A 21,237-nucleotide genomic window follows, 5' to 3' on the forward strand; every position below is an offset into this window, starting at 1 on the left:
CCCAGTGAGTACACCTATAGTTACTACTAAACCTGCTCAGAAGCCCCAGTGAGTACACCTATAGGTACTACTAAACCTGCTCAGAAGCCCCAGTGAGTACACCTATAGGTACTACTAAACCTGCTCAGAAGCCCCAGTGAGTACACCTATAGGTACTACTAAACCTGCTCAGAAGCCCCAGTGAGTACACCTATAGTTACTACTAAACCTGCTCAGAAGCCCCAGTGAGTACACCTATAGGTACTACTAAACCTGCTCAGAAGCCCCCGTGAGTACACCTATAGTTACTACTAAACCTGCTCATAAGCCCCAGTGAGTACACCTATAGTTACTACTAAACCTGCTCAGAACCCCAGTGAGTACACCTATAGTTACTACTAAACCTGCTCATAAGCCCCAGTGAGTACACCTATAGTTACTACTAAACCTGCTCATAAGCCCCAGTGAGTACACCTATAGTTACTACTAAACCTGCTCAGAAGCCCCCGTGAGTACGCCTATAGTTACTACTAAACCTGCTCAGAAGCCCCAGTGAGTACACCTATAGTTACTACTAAACCTGCTCAGAAGCCCCAGTGAGTACACCTATAGTTACTACTAAACCTGCTCAGAAGCCCCAGTGAGTACACCTATAGTTACTACTAAACCTGCTCAGAAGCCCCAGTGAGTACACCTATAGTTACTACTAAACCTGCTCAGAAGCCCCAGTGAGTACCCCTATAGTTACTACTAAACATGCTCAGAAGCCTCAGTGAGTACACCTATAGTTACTACTAAACCTGCTCATAAGCCCCAGTGAGTACACCTATAGTTACTACTAAACCTGCTCAGAAGCCCCAGTGAGTACACCTATAGTTACTACTAAACCTGCTCAGAAGCCTCAGTGAGTACACCTATAGTTACTACTAAACCTGCTCATAAGCCCCAGTGAGTACACCTATAGTTACTACTAAACCTGCTCATAAGCCCCAGTGAGTACACCTATAGTTACTACTAAACCTGCTCAGAAGCCCCAGTGAGTACACCTATAGTTACTACTAAACCTGCTCATAAGCCCCAGTGAGTACACCTATAGTTACTACTAAACCTGCTCATAAGCCCCAGTGAGTACACCTATAGTTACTACTAAACCTGCTCAGAAGCCCCAGTGAGTACACCTATAGTTACTACTAAACCTGCTCAGAAGCCCCAGTGAGTACACCTATAGTTACTACTAAACCTGCTCAGAAGCCCCAGTGAGTACACCTATAGTTACTACTAAACCTGCTCATAAAGGCCCAGTGAGTACACCTATAGTTACTACTAAAAATCAAATAAAGCATTAAAGATGGAGTGCCCCGATTTTTTTCCCCACCCTAAAACATGATCATCAGGTATTATTATAATATAGGGGGGAAGAACTTTTTCCAAAAAGTGAACAGTATTTGTTCAAATCATGCTTTTATGTGGGCACGCCCACCAGTTCATTAAGTATGCCTGGTTTAACTGGTGGGTGGTGATGGGTGGTGATCCACCTGAACTGAAGCCGCACCCACAGCTGTAGTTGTATGATAAAGGGGGAGGGGTTAGGGGAGGGGCTGATAGTGTGGTGTCACTATATTACTGTTTATTTCATTGGCCCGTTTGACTGTCAAGGGTTTAGCCTCCAGAAAGAAAAGTGAATACACCATTGCACATAAAAACGACTCCAGGGTGTCTAATGAAGTCACCTCATAGACACATGAAAAACTGGCACTCCATTTTTAAGAGTATTTACATGTTTATTATTATTTATAATTTATGCATTATACATATATTTATAATCCAACACAGACATGGGGTTCACAGAGTGTTCAAAAGTGTAACCAAAATGGTAATACAGTATTGGTAACAGTATGGTCTACATTCAAGTCTTCTTTTGTTCCTAGCAGGCATGACGGTGATGACAGAAACCCCCAGCAGGCACGACGGTGATGACAGACACCCCCAGCAGGCATGACGGTGATGACAGAAACCCCCAGCAGGCATGACGGTGATGACAGAAACCCCCAGACACCCTGCTGTGATGCACACGTTTAGATACCGCTATAAAAGAAAATATATGACATGCTGTAAACGACAAACAAATTATCCTCAAGACCTCATATGGTAATCATGGTTAAACGTGTGTATGGAAATGCCACGACCGACCGACTCTGATGATATATTTAACATGAATAATTATTGTAATAATCATCCTCATACTAAGCATTTTCCCATAGAAAATCAAAGCACCTGAACATGGATATCAACAAGTGTGTGGAGTGGGGTGTGTAATTATTTTTTATTGCAAAACATTTGAGTTATTAAATATACAGTTTACAAAGTAGCCTACTTGTCATTGAATTCATATCAATTGATGTCACCAAATCTTGTACTTCTGCTATTTTTGAAGATTGTTGAAAAACAAATCAAAAAAACGTTTGGAAACTTTTGAAATATATATGCCTGAGCATTTAGATAACTAAATATATGTGTGTATGAATTCATAATCCTGCTCCTCGGGAGACATTTCTTTAACTGGTGTCTGGTGTGGTATACCAGGGGTTCTCAACCCGTGGGTCGCGACCCCTCGGGGTCAAAAAAAAAAAACATTTTTAAATTTTTATTTTCACGATTTTTCAAAAATAGCAGACCTACAAGTTCATAGCGCGCCACTCGGTGGCGCGCTATGAACTTGTAGATCTGCTATTTTTCAATAGCTAAATTATAACATAATGCTTAAAACACCAAAAGGGGTTCCCGCCCAAAATGGGTTAAGGTTATTGTAGCAGTCAATTTATATTGGGGGTCGGGAGGGGGCGGGGCGGGGGTCCCGAGACATTGCCAAAGCATTTCCGGGGGTCCCCGGCCAAAAACGTTGAGAACCCCTGTGGTATACAATTGCAAAAACTACAATAGACAAATTATTAAACGTATAATATATACCGTAGTGATTTCACCCGTGATTTATAATTGCGTGCTCTTCAGTGGCTCCCGTTTCTTGTAGGGTTCGGTTTCAACGTTCCCATTCTCTGGGGTTCTGAAAGAAATAAACAATGTTTCAACGTTCCCATTCTCTGGTGTTCTGAAAGAAATAAACAAGGACAATAATAATAAAAAAATAAATATGTGATTGAATTGTTAACCCATTCAGACCTGACGTCGAAATTAAAAAAAAAAAGTTTTCTAAATCATGACAATTTTCGGAAAGAAAAAGGCACATTTTAACGATTTTTCAAAAATAGCAGACCTACAAGTTCATAGCGCGCCACTCGGTGGCGCGCTATGAGCTTGTAGATCTGCTATTTTTCAATAGCTAAATTATAACATAATGTTTAAAACACCAAAAGGGGTTCCCGCCCAAAATGGGTTAATGGTTAATGTGGTTAAACGCTAACGTGACATGGATGCGTTCCAGGTCTCAATGGATTAAACAGCATGTGTTTTAAATCATTTACTTACTAAATTAGAAAAAAGAAAAACAACGGCGGTGTCTGGCTGTCTGTCTGTGGATTCATTCTTGTATGTCTGTCTATTCTGTTATCCACAATATACTAAATCAACCGTTATCAGGACGTTGGAATACGGCCAATATGGCCATACTGGCATACTAGACTAATATATACTATTCTCTGCCTATCGGGATTTAACTCGGACGGCGCCGAGTCGGGTCTGGTGGCCGTCGCAACGCTCGGCACGGCGACTCGCTCGGCGGCCACCAGAGGCCACCAGACACGGCGCGCCTCCGTCATTGACATCAGTGACACAAAAATACCATTAAGGCCGTCACAATAGGTGATAATGACATACTGAAACAGTGAGTATGTGGAAAATGTCCATACTGGGCCCATTGCATGGTCCTGATGACGGTTGATAACGCATATTCTAAGCACTGAAACAGTCGAATGGGGTGGCTTACATGGCCGTCGTGTGATCCTGGAGTTCAGTGTTGAGGGTCTCGGGCAGTAGGAAGCAGAGCCCCCCGCCGGCAAACGGGAGGATGCCGTATATCAACATGGGGATGGCAGAGTGGTAGACCTCCAGGAGCCTGATTAGTGGAGCCAGGATGCCCCCCACGCGGGCACACATGGAGTTAAGCCCCACGCCATTCTGCCTGCCAGGGCAGGGAGGACACAGCACAAATGTCACGACATAAATCAGTGACCAGTGTGGGTTCAAATGGCATTTTATATCATCCCAACCAATGAGTCATACAATCACCCTTAGAAATAGCTGTTTTTGAGTGGTGCAACCACTCCCTTACGGAGCTATGTGTGTGGGTGGCTGGCTGGCTGGCTGGGTGCCTGCCAGCCAGCTGGGTGCATGAAAACAGCATGGTTGTTTTTAACCACCTGTGCGCAACCTAACACACACACACATATTAACTGTATAAATATGATGATTTTGGGTGTGCCAGTACAGTACAGTACAGTACAGTAGAGGGTACAGTAGAGGGACCGGCACACGGTAACTCTGTCATCTCTCAACCGTTTCGGACGCGGGGCCGGCACCCTGGGGGCGTCCCTGTGGGTCTGGAACCCCCCCCCCCCCCCCCCCCCCCCTCCACGGAGTTGCACCACTCACTTCACACGGGTGTGATTTTTATATAATATACAACATTACTAGATTGATTTATTTGTTACCTTACAACAGTTGGGTAGAGCTCTGCCGTATAGACATAAACTATGGTGAAAGATGCAGCCAGGGTGAACTTGGCGACCACTGCTATGACTGTTATCACCACAGGAAGATCTGACAGGTCAATGACAAAGAACATTCATTCATTTAAAGAACGACTTCACCCATTTTCAACCTATCTTCATATAATTGGTCCTCACTAATGCTCATCATAATATGGTACACATTCCATCTACTCACTCTGTGTCTCAGAGGAGGGCTGTGGACTGTTCAGAAACCTGCCTACCAGTGACATCATCAATGGGGAAACCAAGCTAATGAAAACCACAGGCTCTCTTTTCCTGGAGAGTCAGCATGCTATTGCTATAATGGAAGGCATTGTTCTCGCGTTAATGTTTGGAGGTGGGGGAGGGGGAAGCCTATGATGCTATTACTGATGTGCAGGTTTCTAGAGGCCTATTCATACTTCACTTTTACAGTAAGGTGATAAGGTGACCACCGAAAACTACAACATGACGTCACGCCACGGAGGAAAGCGACTCACCAAAACATATCTCTCTGTTTTTTACTAACCACCGTTTCAGTGGTCACCTTATCACCTAAACCTGGAGTGTGAATAGGCCTTTAGTGTCCACAACCGTCCTCTGAGATACAGACCAAGAAGATTGTTTTTTAATTTAGCATTAGTGAGAACCAAGTAGCCTATATGAAGATGGGTTGAAAATGTGGTCTTCTAAGGAGACACGCAGCGAGATTCTATTCTCCTGGGTTTAGTGCAGGCCCACACTTAAATAGTTACGTACTGTAACTATTTATTAATATTATATACAAACTTGGATTATTGGAAATGTGTCCCATAGACATTAAAGTATATGCAGCTCAAAGGGCTTCAAAAAGGTAAAAGCAAAGTGTTTAAAAGCAGTGCAGAAACAAAAACAATCAAATGTGCAGGCGTTGCTTATAAATGAAGGCAAATAAGTCAAAGGACGAAGGCGAAGAGTTCACGTTACCCGTTGGCACAGCGAGAATCACCAGGCAAGCAGTGCCCCCGAAGAACAGAGCCGCTGCTTGGCACAACCTCCTCCCAAAGTGCTCGATGAGAGGCAGACTGCCCAGGCGCGCAGGGATTTCTACCATGCCAAAGATGAGCTGCGTGAGGTAGACGTCCACGCCGAAGTTGCCAACGTTTAGGCTCACTCCGTAGTAGACAAGACTTGTTACAAACCTAGGAAAAGAATAATGAGAGATTTCTTCCACCTTAATGGAAAGAGTTCACACAAACTGTGCCGACTTCTAATTACATGTCCAGAGGCGACTGTGCTTTTTCAGTGGCCGGCCCCTACACATTAAGTCTGCCCGCTCCTTAGAGGCTTTTAAATCTTTGCTTAAAACACATCTTTTCTCCCTGGCATTCAATGTTGTTTGACCTAGTTACCCTGTCTAAATACTTGTGTTGCTTCAATGTTGTTTTACTATATTGTTTGTGTTGATTGTATGCTTGTTATATGTTCATGTACAGCACTTTGGTTGACCTTCTGGTCTTTGTAAATGTGCTCTATAAATAAAGTTTGATTTGATTTGATTTGACTTCACAAATCATGTGCAATACAGACGCTGTACATTTATAGTATTACACAACAATAATACATTTGAGTCATAACGTTCTTGCAAATCCCAAAGTGCTACAGATTTTAAAAGCACGGCATAAAAACAGCAAAAGGCAACCAAACAATTACATGGGCTGAAGGATAACATTTTTAAACTAGGTAAAATCAGGGCATAGACTAATTAAGAAAATTAAATATGAATAAAATGTTAACATTGGTTATAGCATTTAGCATGGTTAGAGGATGTTCAACACAGCAGAAATATCACACAATTCAAAATGCTGTTCAAGCGTATTCTCCCGGCTAAATACAGTAATAATAGTATAATACATAATGAGGGTGATGATGATAATGAGATGGTAATATTGTTGTTGATGTGGATGATGATTTTAATATAATATGATAAAAAATGATAATGGTATTAATTATAACCGTAATAATTATAATGTCTAAATAATGGTTATGTAGTGTATAATAACTTCCATTATATGGATCTATAATGACACAGGTGAAAGATGGGTGTGGGATTGTTTTTGTCTTTGGTTTATGTATTTTAATCTGGTAATTATTTTTGTTTGGATTGATGAGTGAGTACTGCAGAAATGTTCGATTGTTGTAACTATTTTTAGTAACTAAAATTATGCTTTTTGTACATAGGAAAGGCATATAAGCTTTTAGCTTCAGTCTATTCCTTTTGATCACCTTTAACTATGTAACAGTTTGCTTATGTTGATGTACAATTTGTATTGATACTGGTGAAGATGATCAAATAAACTAAACTAAACATTGCTCACATCATTAGCAGGGTCAAAATTGTACAATGCATTTAAACATTCAATTAACCAAGTCAACTTACCAGAGATAATTCAATATGAGAACCCGCTTTCTCAAATATGAGATCCTGAAAAGGTCCAACATGTTCCCTGACTTGGATGTGGCCTCAGCCTCCAGCTAAACAAATCAATCATCATCATCATCATCATCATATCCTTCATTTTCACCAGGTGAATGTCTCATTGAGATTTACAAGAATACATGTCTTTTTCCAATAGTTGGAGTCATCCCTATGTTCCCCAGGTTCTATGTTCCCCAGGTTCTATGTTCCCCACTTACTTTAGGGTTAGCATTATAGGTTTCTGGGTTAAGGACTTCAGTGTTTTGTACTATACAATTGTAGACAAAGAATGTTTGTTTTTGCCATCTTTGTTGAAGAGTCTGAGCAATTATGTTTTAGTTTATTTTATGCCAGTGTTCATGTTTAGTTGGCTAAGACTAGATAGTTTAAATAGCCTAGGCAGGCCTAAAGTTCAATGGATTGTTCAAAGACTGAGCTTAAATCAGAATGTGCTACTAAAAGTAACACTAAAGGTCATTACACACTGGCGAATTAGCGACGCGAATTATTCGTGCGAATAATTCGCCTTTTTTTAAAACCAATTGAAGTCAATGCAAGCTTCCACATCAGTGGCGAATGTGCGAATGTGCGAAAATGCGACCGTTTTCGCTCTTTATTTGTTCGCTCCGGTGTTCGCTCCGGTGTCGAATTTTTAATTCGCGTCGCTAATTCGCCAGTGTGTAATGACCTTAAGACTAAGTTGCTAAAATACTTTTAGTCTTACTATAATTACTAGGTTAGGTTTCTGGTTTAGGTTTATTCTAAGTGGGGAACAAATAACCTTTTTTGCATGGTGGGGAACATAGAACCTGGGGAACATAGGTACGCTCCTGTTTAGAGCAACGCGCGCACGCGCACACACACCTTCTAAAACCCTAACCGTTATCTGAAAAACATCTGTTGCTATATCAGTGGTTCTAAAACTGTTTTTTACTCTTCAAGGACGCCCAAAAGTATGCATTTGGCCGCCGACCCCCGTCTCAAAATATTTTGTTCCAAGATTTGAGATAAAAAAAATTCTTTGAAAAATATACACACATACAGCATACACAACAGTATTCAAAGATTTCCACAGATTTTCACTATTTTTCTAAAATAGCAGATCTACAAGCTCATAGCGCGAAGTGATGCGCTTGTATATCTGCTATTTTTGAATAGCCAAAAATAAAATATGTCTAAAGATCTAAACTCACATAGACGCTTGCCCGGTTTTAATTGATTAAATAAAATAATATACATTGAACCCATTCTGGACAGGAACCCCTTTTGGTGTTGAAGCATTATGTTATACTTTAGCTATTGAAAAATAGCAGATCTACAAGCTCGTAGCGCGCCACCGAGTGGCGCGCTACGAGCTTGTAGGTCTGCTATTTTTGAAAAATCGTAAAAATGCGGCACAAATCTTTGCATATATATTTTTTCAGAGCGAATGTTTGTTTTTATTTCGACGTCAGGCCTAAATGGGGTTTAACTGGCTTCTCTGGTGTTCAGTTTTGGTTACAGCCAGCAGACATTGAATACAGAACTACATGGTGGTGCACATACATACATACCTTGTCAAGCAGAGATTCTGGGACCTTGGTGCCGTTGACCAAGGCTGCTTTCCTGACCTCCTTCCTGAGGTCATCCTGCCTGCCCTGGGTCATGAGCCACCGAGCCGACTCTGGGAGAATCCTGACAGTCACAGAACGCATGGATTAAAGCTAAATAAAATGAAGATTTTTGTATGATCAAGTCCAAATGTGCGACTTATGGCAGGGGTTCTCAACCTGTGGGTCGCGACCCCTCTGGGGGTCGCCAAATTATTTTGGGGGGTCCCCAAATTATTTAAAAAAAAACCAAAACCTTTTTTTTTTTTTGCTGCAACTGAATGGCTGGAAAATGGAAATGAAGAGTTTACATATAGTACACATATACACCTTCCCTAATGATTATCTGGTTTCAGTATTTATTTATGGTGTATATTTGTCTCTATTATTAAGGTTATTGTAGCAGTCAATTTATATTGGGGGCCGGGAGGGGGCGGGGTCGGAGGTCCCGAGACACTGCCAAAGCATCTCCGGGGGTCCCCGGCCAAAAACGTTGAGAACCCCTGACTTATGGAACGGTATGAAAAGGACTAAGGAGGGATATAGGTAGGCTGTTTTAAAGGACTAAGGAGGGATATAGGTAGGCTGTTTTAAAGGACTAAGGAGGGATATAGGTAGGCTGTTTTAAAGGACTAAGGAGGGATATAGGTAGGCTGTTTTAAAGGACTAAGGAGGGATATAGGTAGGCTGTTTTAAAGGACTAAGGAGGGATATAGGTAGGCTGTTTTAAAGGACTAAGGAGGGATATAGGTAGGCTGTTTTAAAGGACTAAGGAGGGATATAGGTAGGCTGTTTTAAAGGACTAAGGAGGGATATAGGTAGGCTGTTTTAAAGGACTAAGGAGGGATATAGGTAGGCTGTTTTAAAGGACTAAGGAGGGATATAGGTAGGCTGTTTTTTCAGCACAACACACACTTCCAGAGAAGACATGCTGGCTTCTATGGAATCCAAATGACGGCGACTGAGTGAGAACTTAAACATTACTTTCAACATTGAATTAACTACTAACTAACTATTATTATTAATAATAATAATAACTAGAAAAAGTGCCCTTCTGGGCACAGGTCTCCACCAGGAGGATAGGAGTGTGTGAGATGTTTGGCAAAATGTTTAGGAGTAATATAAACATGTTTTTTTGTTTGTTTGTTTTTTGCAACAATTTTCTTCATTTTGTTGAGGAAATGCAGAGCCAGATCACTCATAGCATCTCTGAGGATAGAATTCTGGATGAGCAGGACATGTGCAGCATTTTGAACGAAACGGGCCACTCCTGAAAACTTTAGAAGGCAATGTTAGCCAATCAGTGTAGAATCTGAGAAATCCAACAGACTCGTCTTGATCACATGACTACAGAGATCATGTGTACCGATTTGTGTGAGATTTGGATGAAATCTGTGCGACTAACATATGATATGATATGATATGAACTTTATTTGTATAGCGCTTTTCAAAACATAGTTCCAAAGTGCTGCACAGAGCAAGATTAAAACAGCAAGAAACACACAATAACAACATGATAATGGCACACAAAACAAGGATGTATGTACAACTGGCTATTAAATAGTTAAAAAACACTCAGTATAGAGTGTTTAGCAGAAATCGGCCTCATGGTGGCGCTATAACCGGCAGATGTGGAGGGATGCAGGGACAATGTTTTTCCATGGCCTCTAGGGAGTGCGCATACATAAGTTGTATACAGATTGATGAAGTTATAGCTAAAAACAGGAATGGGCCTGTTATAGCGCCACCATGAGGCTGATTTGGAAAAGAATGAGTGGCATGTCGTCCTTGGCCTAGTGGAAATGTGCGTGTATAATTTCACGGAAATTGCACACTGTGTTTGTGATTTGTGGCATTTTGTTCGAAACGGACCAATCATGTGAGCTTTGAAAGCCAATATTAGCCAATTAGGATGGAAGATGGGAAATTGTGCAGATCTGTGTTGATCACATGACTATGAAGATAGTGTATACCGAATTGTGTGATGTATGGATAAAATGTGTACGAGTAATCTACAGAAATGTGTTTTGCCTAAATCGGCCTCATGGTGGCGCTATAACAGGCCGTTGAGGAATATTTGGGGCAGAGGTTCGTCGGTGGCATCCATGGAGTGTGTGTGCAAAGTTTGGCATGGATCGGACCAACGGTGGCGGAGATTAGCTGATAACGGACGGACGGAAGGACGGAAGGAAGGAAGGAAGGACGCACACACACACGGACGGAGTGCAAAACATACTCTCTCCCCATGCCTTCGGCCTGGTGGAGACAATAATAATAGCTTGAATTTAAATAAAGTCTTTCATGAACCCAAGGACGCTTTACAACAACTTGTATTATTTACAAGACCCTACATGGTCTGTAGCTTGTATTTTCACCATTTTTGTCTCCACCAGGCCGAAGGCATGGGGAGAGAGTATGTTTTGCACTCCGTCCGTGTGCAAAACATGTCGCAAATGTCGCAAATCACAAACACAGTGTGCAATTTCCGTGAAATTATACACGCACATTTCCACTAGGCCGAGGACGACATGCCACTCATTCTTTTCCAAATCAGCCTCATGGTGGCGCTATAACAGGCCAATTCCTGTTTTTACCTATAACTGCATCGATCTGTATACAACTTATGTATGCGCACTCCCTAGAGGCCATGGAAAAACATTGTCTCTGCATCCCTCCACATCTACCGGTTATAGCGCCACCATGAGGCCGATTTCTGCAAAACACATTGCTTATGTTAGTCGCTATGTTGGATTTCTCAGATTCTACACTGATTGGCTAACATTGCCTTCCAAAGTTTTCAGGAGTGGCCCGTTTTGTTCAAAATGCTGCACATGTCCTGCTCATCCAGAATTCTATCCTCAGAGATGCTATGAGTGATCTGGCTCTGCATTTCCTCAACAAAAGAACATTGTTGCAAAAAACAAACAAACAAACAAACATGTTTATATTACTCCTAAACATTTTGCCAAACATCTCACACACTCCTATCCTCCTGGTGGAGACCTGTGCCCGGAAGGGCACTTTTTCTAGTTTCCTCTCATATAATTTGGCCAGTGTTTGACCAGTTTTTATAGTATCGTTTGTTGTTACATTTGATGCAGTAATGATCTTTTTCTTTACTCCCACAGTTATGAGAACCAGTGACAATAACAGCACATATAACGGGCCACTGACCAATAGAAAACGACCAGAATGACGATGGGACCAGACAGAACCAGCTGCAGGACTCTCCAGTCACGGATGCCATAGGCGACGCCCGACAGGATCATCAGTCCAAGAGCATAGTGGGTGTGGGAGAAGATGGTGAACAGCGCCCGCTTGGAGGAACCGGTCCACTCGGCCCCTTCAAATAAATAACACACAGCCATTTGAGGAACCGGTCCACTCGGCCCCTTAAAGAAATAACACACAGCCATTTGAGGAACCGGTCCACTCGGCCCCTTAAAGAAATAACACACAGCCATTGGAGGAACCGGTCCACTCGGCCCCTTAAAGAAATAACACACAGCCATTGGAGGAACCGGTCCACTCGGCCCCTTAAAGAAATAACACACAGCCATTTGAGGAACCGGTCCACTCGGCCCCTTAAAGAAATAACACACAGCCATTGGAGGAACCGGTCCACTCGGCCCCTTAAAGAAATAACACACAGCCATTGGAGGAACCGGTCCACTCGGCCCCTTAAAGAAATAACACACAGCCATTGGAGGAACCGGTCCACTCCGCCCCTTCAAAGAAATAACACATGGTGAACAGCGCCCGCTTGGAGGAACCGGTCCACTCGGCCCCTTCAAAGAAATAACACATGGTGAACAGCGCCCGCTTGGAGGAACCGGTCCACTCGGCCCCTTCAAAGAAATAACACATGGTGAACAGCGCCCGCTTGGAGGAACCGGTCCACTCGGCCCCTTCAAAGAAATAACACTTGGTGAACAGCGCCCGCTTGGAGGAACCGGTCCACTCGGCCCCTTCAAAGAAATAACACACAGCCATGAGGAACCGGTCCACTCGGCCCCTTAAACGAAATAACACACAGCGATGAGGAGGAACCGGTCCACTCGGCCCCTTAAACGAAATAACACACAGCGATGAGGAGGAACCGGTCCACTCGGCCCCTTCAAAGAAATAACACAGCCATTTGAGGAACCGGTCCACTCGTTCCCTTCAAAGAAATAACACACAGCCATGTGAACAGCGCCCGCTTGGAGGAACCGGTCCACTCGGCCCCTTCAAAGAAATAACACACAGCCATGTGAACAGCGCCCGCTTGGAGGAACCGGTCCACTCGGCCCCTTCAAAGAAATAACACATTTAAGACCTAGACCTGCTTGGAGGAACCGGTCCACTCGGCCCCTTCAAAGAAATAACACACAGTCATTTGAGGAACCGGTCCACTCGGCCCCTTCAAAGAAATAACACCCAGCCATTGGAGGAACCGGTCCACTCGGCCCCTTCAAAGAAATAACACACAGCCATTTGAGGAACCGGTCCACTCGGCCCCTTCAAAGAAATAACACACAGCGATGAGGAGGAACCGGTCCACTCGGCCCCTTCAAAGAAATAACACACAGCCATTTGAGGAACCGGTCCACTCGGCCCCTTCAAAGAAATAACACATGGTGAACAGCGCCCGCTTGGAGGAACCGGTCCACTCGGCCCCTTCAAAGGAATAACACACAGTTGGAGGAACCGGTCCACTCGGCCCCTTCAAGAAATAACACACAGCCATTTGAGGAACCGGTCCACTCGGCCCCTTCAAAGAAATAACACACAGATGGTGAACAGCGCCCGCTTGGAGGAACCGGTCCACTCGGCCCCTTCAAAGAAATAACACACAGCCATTGTTGCTTGGCGGCCAATTTAAGACCCAGACCTGCTTTAGCAAGCTGGTAAACATCCATTCCCTGATCTTTTCTGCTGCACAAAGTACAACCAACGGTGGAACAGCATTGTTCTAAAATGTTGTGATTTAGGTTGACCATCTGAATGGTCTCCATCTAAAGGGGTGTTGGGTGAGGTGAGGATCAGCTGAGTAACAGGCGTGGACACCTATGTCAACACCACTACACCAGGGCGTTTTTCACATAGTCTAGTTTACCGGTAATAGTCAGACACAGAGAAATATATACAGTATACAGTAGGGCATTAAGCAACTACAAGTCGACTAGTAAATCCACTATTCTATTTTTCCCGATTTTGTAGGCCTCAAGATCAGGTAGATTATAGTTATAGTCACCAATGTACACAGTTTTTAAATGTACAAATATGTATTAAAAATAAAAAATAAAAGTTTTTGTTTTTTTTATACAATAGGTAGTCAAACAACTAGTCGACTAGTAAACTAGGCAACTAGTCAACTAGTAAAAATGACTAGAAGTGAATGCCCTAGTATACAGTATGAACAGCGGATATAGGACGTCCCTAGCAGATATGAAAACAAAGATAAGAACAAAATTTAACAGGAACAGAGCATATCATTTTGCACAGGCAGTCAGTCTCTGAGACAGTACTAGTGGACGGTCATCATATCTGGACATCAATACTCTTACGCAGATTGAGCGTTTCGCCACTGAGTCGAGCATACATCATACCAGTAAACATAACTAGTATAAACCCAGGGGAACGGTGTACCTACCTAGGACAAACGTGTTGATGGAGATGCCAGAGACGGAGGCACCTACGACAAATCGTAGGGCTATGTAAACATAGATGTTAGGGGAGAAAGCAGCTCCCGCACCAAACACCAGCTGGAGGAGCAGCGAGAGCAGAATCACAAAGCGACGACCATACCTGCACAGATAGAGAAGGTTTACATCTTAGGGCTGGCCAATTAAAACCGTTCGCTCTGAAAGAATATATTCAAACATTTGGGCCACATTTTCACGATTTTTCAAAAATAGCAGACCTACAAGCTCGTAGTGAGCTCGTAGATCTGCTATTTTTCAATAGCTAAAGTATAACATAATGCTTAGTTAAAACACCAAAAGGGGTTCCCGCCCCAAAATGGGTTAACCGAAAATACAGTACATCAATAAACTGTCCGATATTTAGAACCAATAACCCGTGGTGTTAAGTAACTGAGTACATTTACTTACGTACATTTACTTTAGGTAAAAATTTGAGGCATTTGTACTTTGAGTATTTTCAATTTCCAATTTACATCTCAGATGTAACTATTGTACTTTTACTCCACTACAATTATTTAAAAACTTTAGTTACTTTGTAGATTTTGATTATTATTAAAAAAAAATACATTAAACCCTACATTTCCTACAAGCTCACAATGCATCGCATTGTGCGCTTGTAGATCTGCTATTTTCAAAATACTTTTATACATTTGAAAACTTGACATGGGACATTCTCCATATTGAGTACTACATTTGATTCTTTAATTACATTTTGATACCAGTACTTTTACTCAAGTAATTTTTTAATTACGAACTTACTTACTTTTTCCACCACTGCCAATAAGCGAGTTAATCTTGCATTATTCGAATAATGGAACGGAAGTAGCGTTTTGTAATATCGAATTTGTATTTCTCTTGATCAACATAAAAATACAAATGATCCCCATTACATCTACTATGTCCCAAATACTTTCCAGAGCAGAGGGCTCTATAAGTATCAGTATTTAAGTCCGACGTCATTTTGTAGTGCTACGTTACGTCCGGGTCCAAGTGGCACCAGCTCCCGTCCGCATCTCATTGTCAATAGAATATCTAAACGCGTGAATCTTTTTACAATGACGTTATTTTTCAGAAAGGAAGCCATTGAGGGTTAAAATGGGTCTTAATGCTTCCAACTCGAGTACAATTATTAATGTTTTGTACAAGTTTCCATGACAAAAACAAATATGATGTGGAGACAATAAAGACTATTATTATCATTATTATTGAAGGTGGTAACAGTCCATTTGCTCAGTAAAATATTTCGGGGGCATATTTATAATGTTTGCAGGCTTGAGTATGTTGAATCTAGTTTGCATTAATGAGGATTTAGTTGACACAATGAAATAAAATGGCGATATTATTCCGTGTGGGGCAGACGGCCTGTCACAGCCAGATTTGGGAGAGCAGCGCAGCTTTGTTGTTGCGAGGAAAGCGGTAAAATGAGACTTTCATGGTTGTTTTCGTCTCAGATTTAGTCCGACGGAGCGTCACAGTATAACTCTATGGGGACACAAAAGCGTATATGGGGACAGAAAAGTAGGACCCGGAAGTATCTCACGTGCTCGCGCTCACATCACAGCTAAAATACTAACTGTCAGCTGCTACTTGAGGGGTCAATCATGTACAGCAAATCACTAACTAACCTAACCCACATTCTGCTTTGTATTTACATTACCATGAGTTATCTATCAACTGCTGTGCAGTGCAAATATGACATCTGACTGGACCTTGAGAAAGATGAGGCCAAGTGGAATATTAGAGGATGTTCAGTAGAGCTGAGTAGACGGTGCTTTCACATTGATTCAATTCCTTATTTAACACATTAAAACCTGGGAAAGCATCTGTGTCATTTTAGATTTTAACCCATTTTGACCTGAGATCAGATTCTAAAAATGTCTTCTACATCCTGACAGTTTTCTGAAAAAGCTATGTTTTTATATCAGTCGTTCTTTGATTTTTCAAAAATAGCAGACCTACAAGCTCATAGCGCGCCACTCGGTGGCGCGCTATGAGCTTGTAGATCTGCTATTTTTCAATAGCTAAAGCATAACATAATGCTAACACCAAAAGGGGTTCCCGCCCAAAATGGGTTTTAATTGCAACAGGTTTTTCAGAAAACGTTTTACATTTAGAACAGTAGTTCTCAAAGTGGGTTCAGATCGAGGACCCCCAATGGGTTCTTGAGGGGGACCGTTCCAGTGCAGCAAAACAAAAAAAAATCAAGAAATATATCTGGGGGGGTCCCTGGCCAAACACATTTTCAGATTGGGGTCTGACTACAGCCAATCAATGTGGGGGTCCTTGGCACAAAACAGTTGGAGAACCACTGATTTAGAAGGCATTTGTAGAATCTGCATCATCAGGTCTTAATGGGTTGAAATCTAAGAAAGAAAGAAAGAAAGAAAGAAAGAAAGAAAGATCTGTACCACACTGAACATACTTAGCTCAAAGCTCGTAGCTAAATGTATTTAACCCATTCTGGACAGGAACCCCTTTTGGTGTTTTAACTAAGCATTTTGTTATACTTTAGCTATTGAAAAATAGCAGATCTAGGTCTGCTATTTTTGAAAAATCGTGAAAATGCAGCACAAATCTTTGAATATATATTCTTTCAGAGCGAACGTTTTTTTTAATTTCAGGCCTTAATGTATTTAATCAAGGTGCGTAACAGACTAGTACATCTCAATGGTTCTTCACTCCAGACTGGTTAGCTGTCCTACCAGGTTAACTGTATTTGTTCCAAGTATAACCTCCAGTCCACTCCGCTATATAACAACTTAACAAGGACAAGTGGACTTATTGTTCTATGTTTAATGTGGCAACTTGACCAGACTTGGTCTGGTCAAGTTGACCCACCAGTAGAAAGGTCCTGTGGTGAATTATGAATCCATAATTCTTCAATGTTCTCTTACAAAATGTGACATGTGTTTACATGCAGTAGACCTATTTTAGCTCATCCTATTTGGAGGTGTCGTCCGAGATGCTTGTCTCAAACTTCAAGCACTTGGCTCGGGACCCCCGGGGTGTGGATGGCTCTTCAGTGCCTTTTGTTTGAGTTCAGTTCCTGAGATCCTGATTCACACCTAGGGCAACCAAATGCTAAAACAGTAGATCAAAGGGCCACAGTGATCCTTCTAGGAATGGCCAAATGGTAGTCTGGTCCAATGTGTATTGTGTGGAAATGTACTTAAGCCGTTAGATTTCTATGTCATTCAGTCAGTCGATCCGAGGCCGTGAGGCTGGAGGAGCCTATGCCATGTCTTGCTATGCTGTGTTGTCGAAATAAACATCAAGGAACATCTAATCTGCTGTCTGCTGCCGTCTCACAATTATCTCCGCTCTCCCGTTTTGGTTAAGTTTGTATGGTCTCGTGTCCAAAATACACGACAGTCCTTATAGGGGAAGGGCTGAGCCATATGGACAAAATCAATTATCACAATTTAGTTTGACCAAATACTTCGATATCGTGGTGATAATATCGTGTTATGACGATAATAGGTACATATATATTTTTTAATAGCTAAAAAGATTACATACAAGCTCAGACAATTAATTATAGTGTATCATATCACGATATCGATTTAATATCGTTATGCTGTATTGCTCAGTAAATACCTGTCAGCCATTGGTCCAAATATCAGTGCTCCAATGAGAAGGCCTGCCATGTAGATGGACTGTGACGCCTCATTCAAACCACTGCTCTCACACACTAGGTTAAACTAGAACAGGAAGAGAACAGAACCACATTAAAAAATATGTTTCTAATTTAAGAAATATATATTCCGCATTTTAAACATAGCTAGCCTACAATGTTTAGGTGCAATATGAGTGACAACAACAGCTAACAGCAAAAAAAGTGTATGACATAGACAAAGTTTTATCCCAAAATCATACATACTGTATGTATGTATGTATGTATGTATGTATTTTGTTTTAGTTATTCTATTTATAGTGACTCAGAGTCATAGGAATAGACTACGTGACAACCAGGAATAGTCTGGTGACCACCGGAGAGACGGGTGGCAGCCGGAAAGTAGACGGCACCCGGGAGCAGTATGGGTTGGCGCCCCAGCCTGTGTCTTCCGTGAGGAAGAAGCCCAACAAACCCACGGTGAGGCCTTTAGGAGGGCCATTCAAGCCTCAAGCGGAGCCTGCGGCACCACCAAGGGCAAGGTGGAGCCTGCGGAACTGTTGCGGCTCGAGAATCCACCATTCCTGAATAAAGTGCCTGGTGCTGGGAGTCTGGTGCAACGCACAGGGCCTGACCTGGTGAGAGCAGGAGTGGACCTGGTGAGACGTAGGAGGGGCCCGGACAGGAGTCAACCCACAGAGCCTAGTCCTTCCACGTGCCAGAATGGTACCTCCCAGTCCCGACAGAGTAGTTCAGGAGGAACGGATTGTGTGGCCCTGTTTTTTCCCTAATGGGACTGATCGAGGGTAGCTACTGGGACGTAAGTCGGGACTTGATCACCCCGGCTGGGTCACCCGAGTGAGGGGTATGATGTTGGGAGACCCGAAACCCTGATGACCTTGGGGTCACGTCCCAGGTGCATCCATGTATGTATGTATTTTGTTTTAGTTTTTAAGCGGAAGTGAAAAATGGCTGTTAAACAGGACTAATGGTTTTACCATTGCCAACTAGACATAAATGTCACAGGCACACTACACATGTGTCTGTGGCAAAGTACATTGTTATTATTATTATTATTATTTTATTTTTTATTATTATTATTATTATTGGTTTTTTTACATACATTATAATGTTGTCATTTTGCTTATAAAACCCAATTACTGATTATCAGTCTCCACTGGTTTTCTTCAGAATATTTATGTCACTGATTTACTATGACACTGATCCATAGCTCTAATGCATTGCAAAGCATTAGAGCTATGGACCAGAGCTACTATGACACTGATCCATAGCTCTAATGCATTGCAAAGCATTAGAGCTATGGACCAGAGCTACTATGACACTGGTCCATAGCTCTAATGCGTTGGAACGCATTAGAGCTATGGACCAGAGCTACTATGACACTGGTCCATAGCTCTAATGCATTGCAAAGCATTAGAGCTATGGACCAGAGCTACTATGACACTGGTCCATAGCTCTAATGCGTTGCAACGCATTAGAGCTATGGACCAGAGCTACTATGACACTGGTCCATAGCTCTAATGCGTTGCACTATGGCACATTATTAGACATGGTCACATGGAGTGCACTAGGACTAGGATAGTGGTTCTCTAACGTTTTATTTTCAAGGAAATTAAACTAAAAAGGACCCTCTGCACTCTCAGAGTTACTGTATGTTGTTGACAATGCTTGCAGGTCAAAAGTCCAATGAATTATAGAGCATAGACCTATTGCCTATTGATGTGCTGCTGCTATGTAGTAGGCTAAAATGTTTAAATGATTCTCATCACCAGGTCAGGACTCGGGACACCAGCGCCAAAGTAGCCTATACTGCAGGGCCGGGGTGGCCACACTTTTTTGACTTGAGAGATACTTTCAAAATGACTGGCTCAACAAGATCTAAAAAAAGAATATTATACCATTGTTGGAAATAGTTTAAATATGGAATAGTGGTGCTGGCGTTACATATAAGACAAATACACTTGGAATGGAGAAATGGAAGGTAGTTTGTTGTATTTAATCTGTAATGCTACTGATGTTTGTGCACAGCAACACTCTTGAAAACAAAATAGTGCATTGTGGGTTTGAGCTGACAGGCGCTTTTTTTATATCAATCAATGAATCAAGTCACCTTAATTCAAGTGACAGATGCCAAAAGTATTTTTTTTAGGGGCATGTCATGTGATCTACTGGTAGATCACAATATACCCTTTGGGCACCCCTGCTATAGGCTACTGTATATTCAACCGCCTACCTCTGTCACTATGCTGGAGGTGCCCTGCTCTGCCTGGTAATCCCATCCATCCATGCAGTGTGTGGTCTCATTAATCCCATACGCCTCGATGGTCTCCAGATCCACGTCCACCGGAGTGAACATCCTACAGCTGTCATAGTGGCCGTCCTGGTCCACGGGCAGCGTGAGGTTCCGCTGCTGCTCGTGGGTCAAATTGGGGCCGCGGTGCAGAATCCAGTCGGTCTTGCAGTTGTGCTGGAAACTGAGCCCCGTGAACACCTGACTGAACATGTGGAACGCGGTGAAGACGTTGGGGACGCATATCGCGGCCAACAAGCGCTTCTGAAACGCTCCGAACTCTCCGATCTCTTTCAGGACGTCTCCGAAGCCGCTCATGATGCTATATTATTATAACATCAAAAAGAAGACGGTCGTTATCTGACCCCTGTTTGTACTAGGCTACTGTTGTTGTTGTTGGAGCCAGGAAGTAATTTGATTGATCAAGTCCAGCTGGACTGTATAGGAGGAGCTATACCCAGGTGTCTGAACGTTAGAGTATCTAAGGTCTGAATTCATTGACACAGCAGGTCAGGTGCATGTGTGTGTGTGTGTGTGTGTGTGTGTGTGTTTTTGTCGACTAAAACTAAGACAAAAAATGTTCGTCGACTGCCTTTTTCCACTGACTAAAACTAAATGGAAACTAAATGAAAACTAAGCTATGATGACTAAAACTGAGACTAAATATACTGACAATTTCGTCAACAAATAAAAACTAGACTAAAATTTTAGGCAGGGACTAGTGGACAAGAGATCCATTTTACACTTGGTTGCATGCTGAAAATAGCAGATCTACAAGCTCACAACGCGTCGCAGCGTGACGCATTGTGAGCTTGTAGATCTGCTATTTTCAGCAAGTGTAAAATCATCCATTACGCCTAAACACATTTTAGTCGACTAAATCAACTGTAGATTTAG

At 42.3% G+C, this 21,237-nt stretch overlaps 1 protein-coding gene across 4 annotated transcripts; it reads right to left on the reverse strand.

The window, feature by feature from the left end:
* Window positions 1-1,752: 1,752 nt before the first annotated feature.
* Window positions 1,753-20,804, reverse strand: slc22a13b (solute carrier family 22 member 13b). 4 transcript variants are annotated; one of them, XM_079489586.1, is made up of 11 exons: window positions 20,284-20,803; window positions 18,014-18,117; window positions 14,365-14,519; window positions 11,904-12,072; window positions 8,694-8,814; window positions 7,102-7,196; window positions 5,649-5,863; window positions 4,644-4,752; window positions 3,920-4,114; window positions 2,947-3,085; window positions 1,753-2,064 (listed from the first exon to the last, which is right to left on the reverse strand). In XM_079489586.1, the coding sequence occupies exons 1-10, from the start codon at window positions 20,656-20,658 to the stop codon at window positions 2,968-2,970; spliced, it is 1,656 nt and encodes a 551-aa protein (XP_079345712.1). In that variant the 5' UTR covers window positions 20,659-20,803; the 3' UTR covers window positions 1,753-2,064; window positions 2,947-2,967. The 4 variants fall into 4 exon arrangements, with proteins under 4 accessions (XP_079345712.1, XP_079345713.1, XP_079345714.1 ...); XM_079489587.1 differs by having other exon boundaries at window positions 2,947-3,040; window positions 20,284-20,802; XM_079489588.1 differs by lacking the exon at window positions 7,102-7,196 and having other exon boundaries at window positions 3,920-4,110; window positions 20,284-20,804.
* Window positions 20,805-21,237: the final 433 nt, after the last annotated feature.

The sequence above is a fragment of the Electrona antarctica genome (genome assembly GCF_951216825.1).
Source record: "Electrona antarctica genome assembly, chromosome: 20".
Taxonomy (NCBI): Eukaryota; Metazoa; Chordata; class Actinopteri; order Myctophiformes; family Myctophidae; genus Electrona; species Electrona antarctica.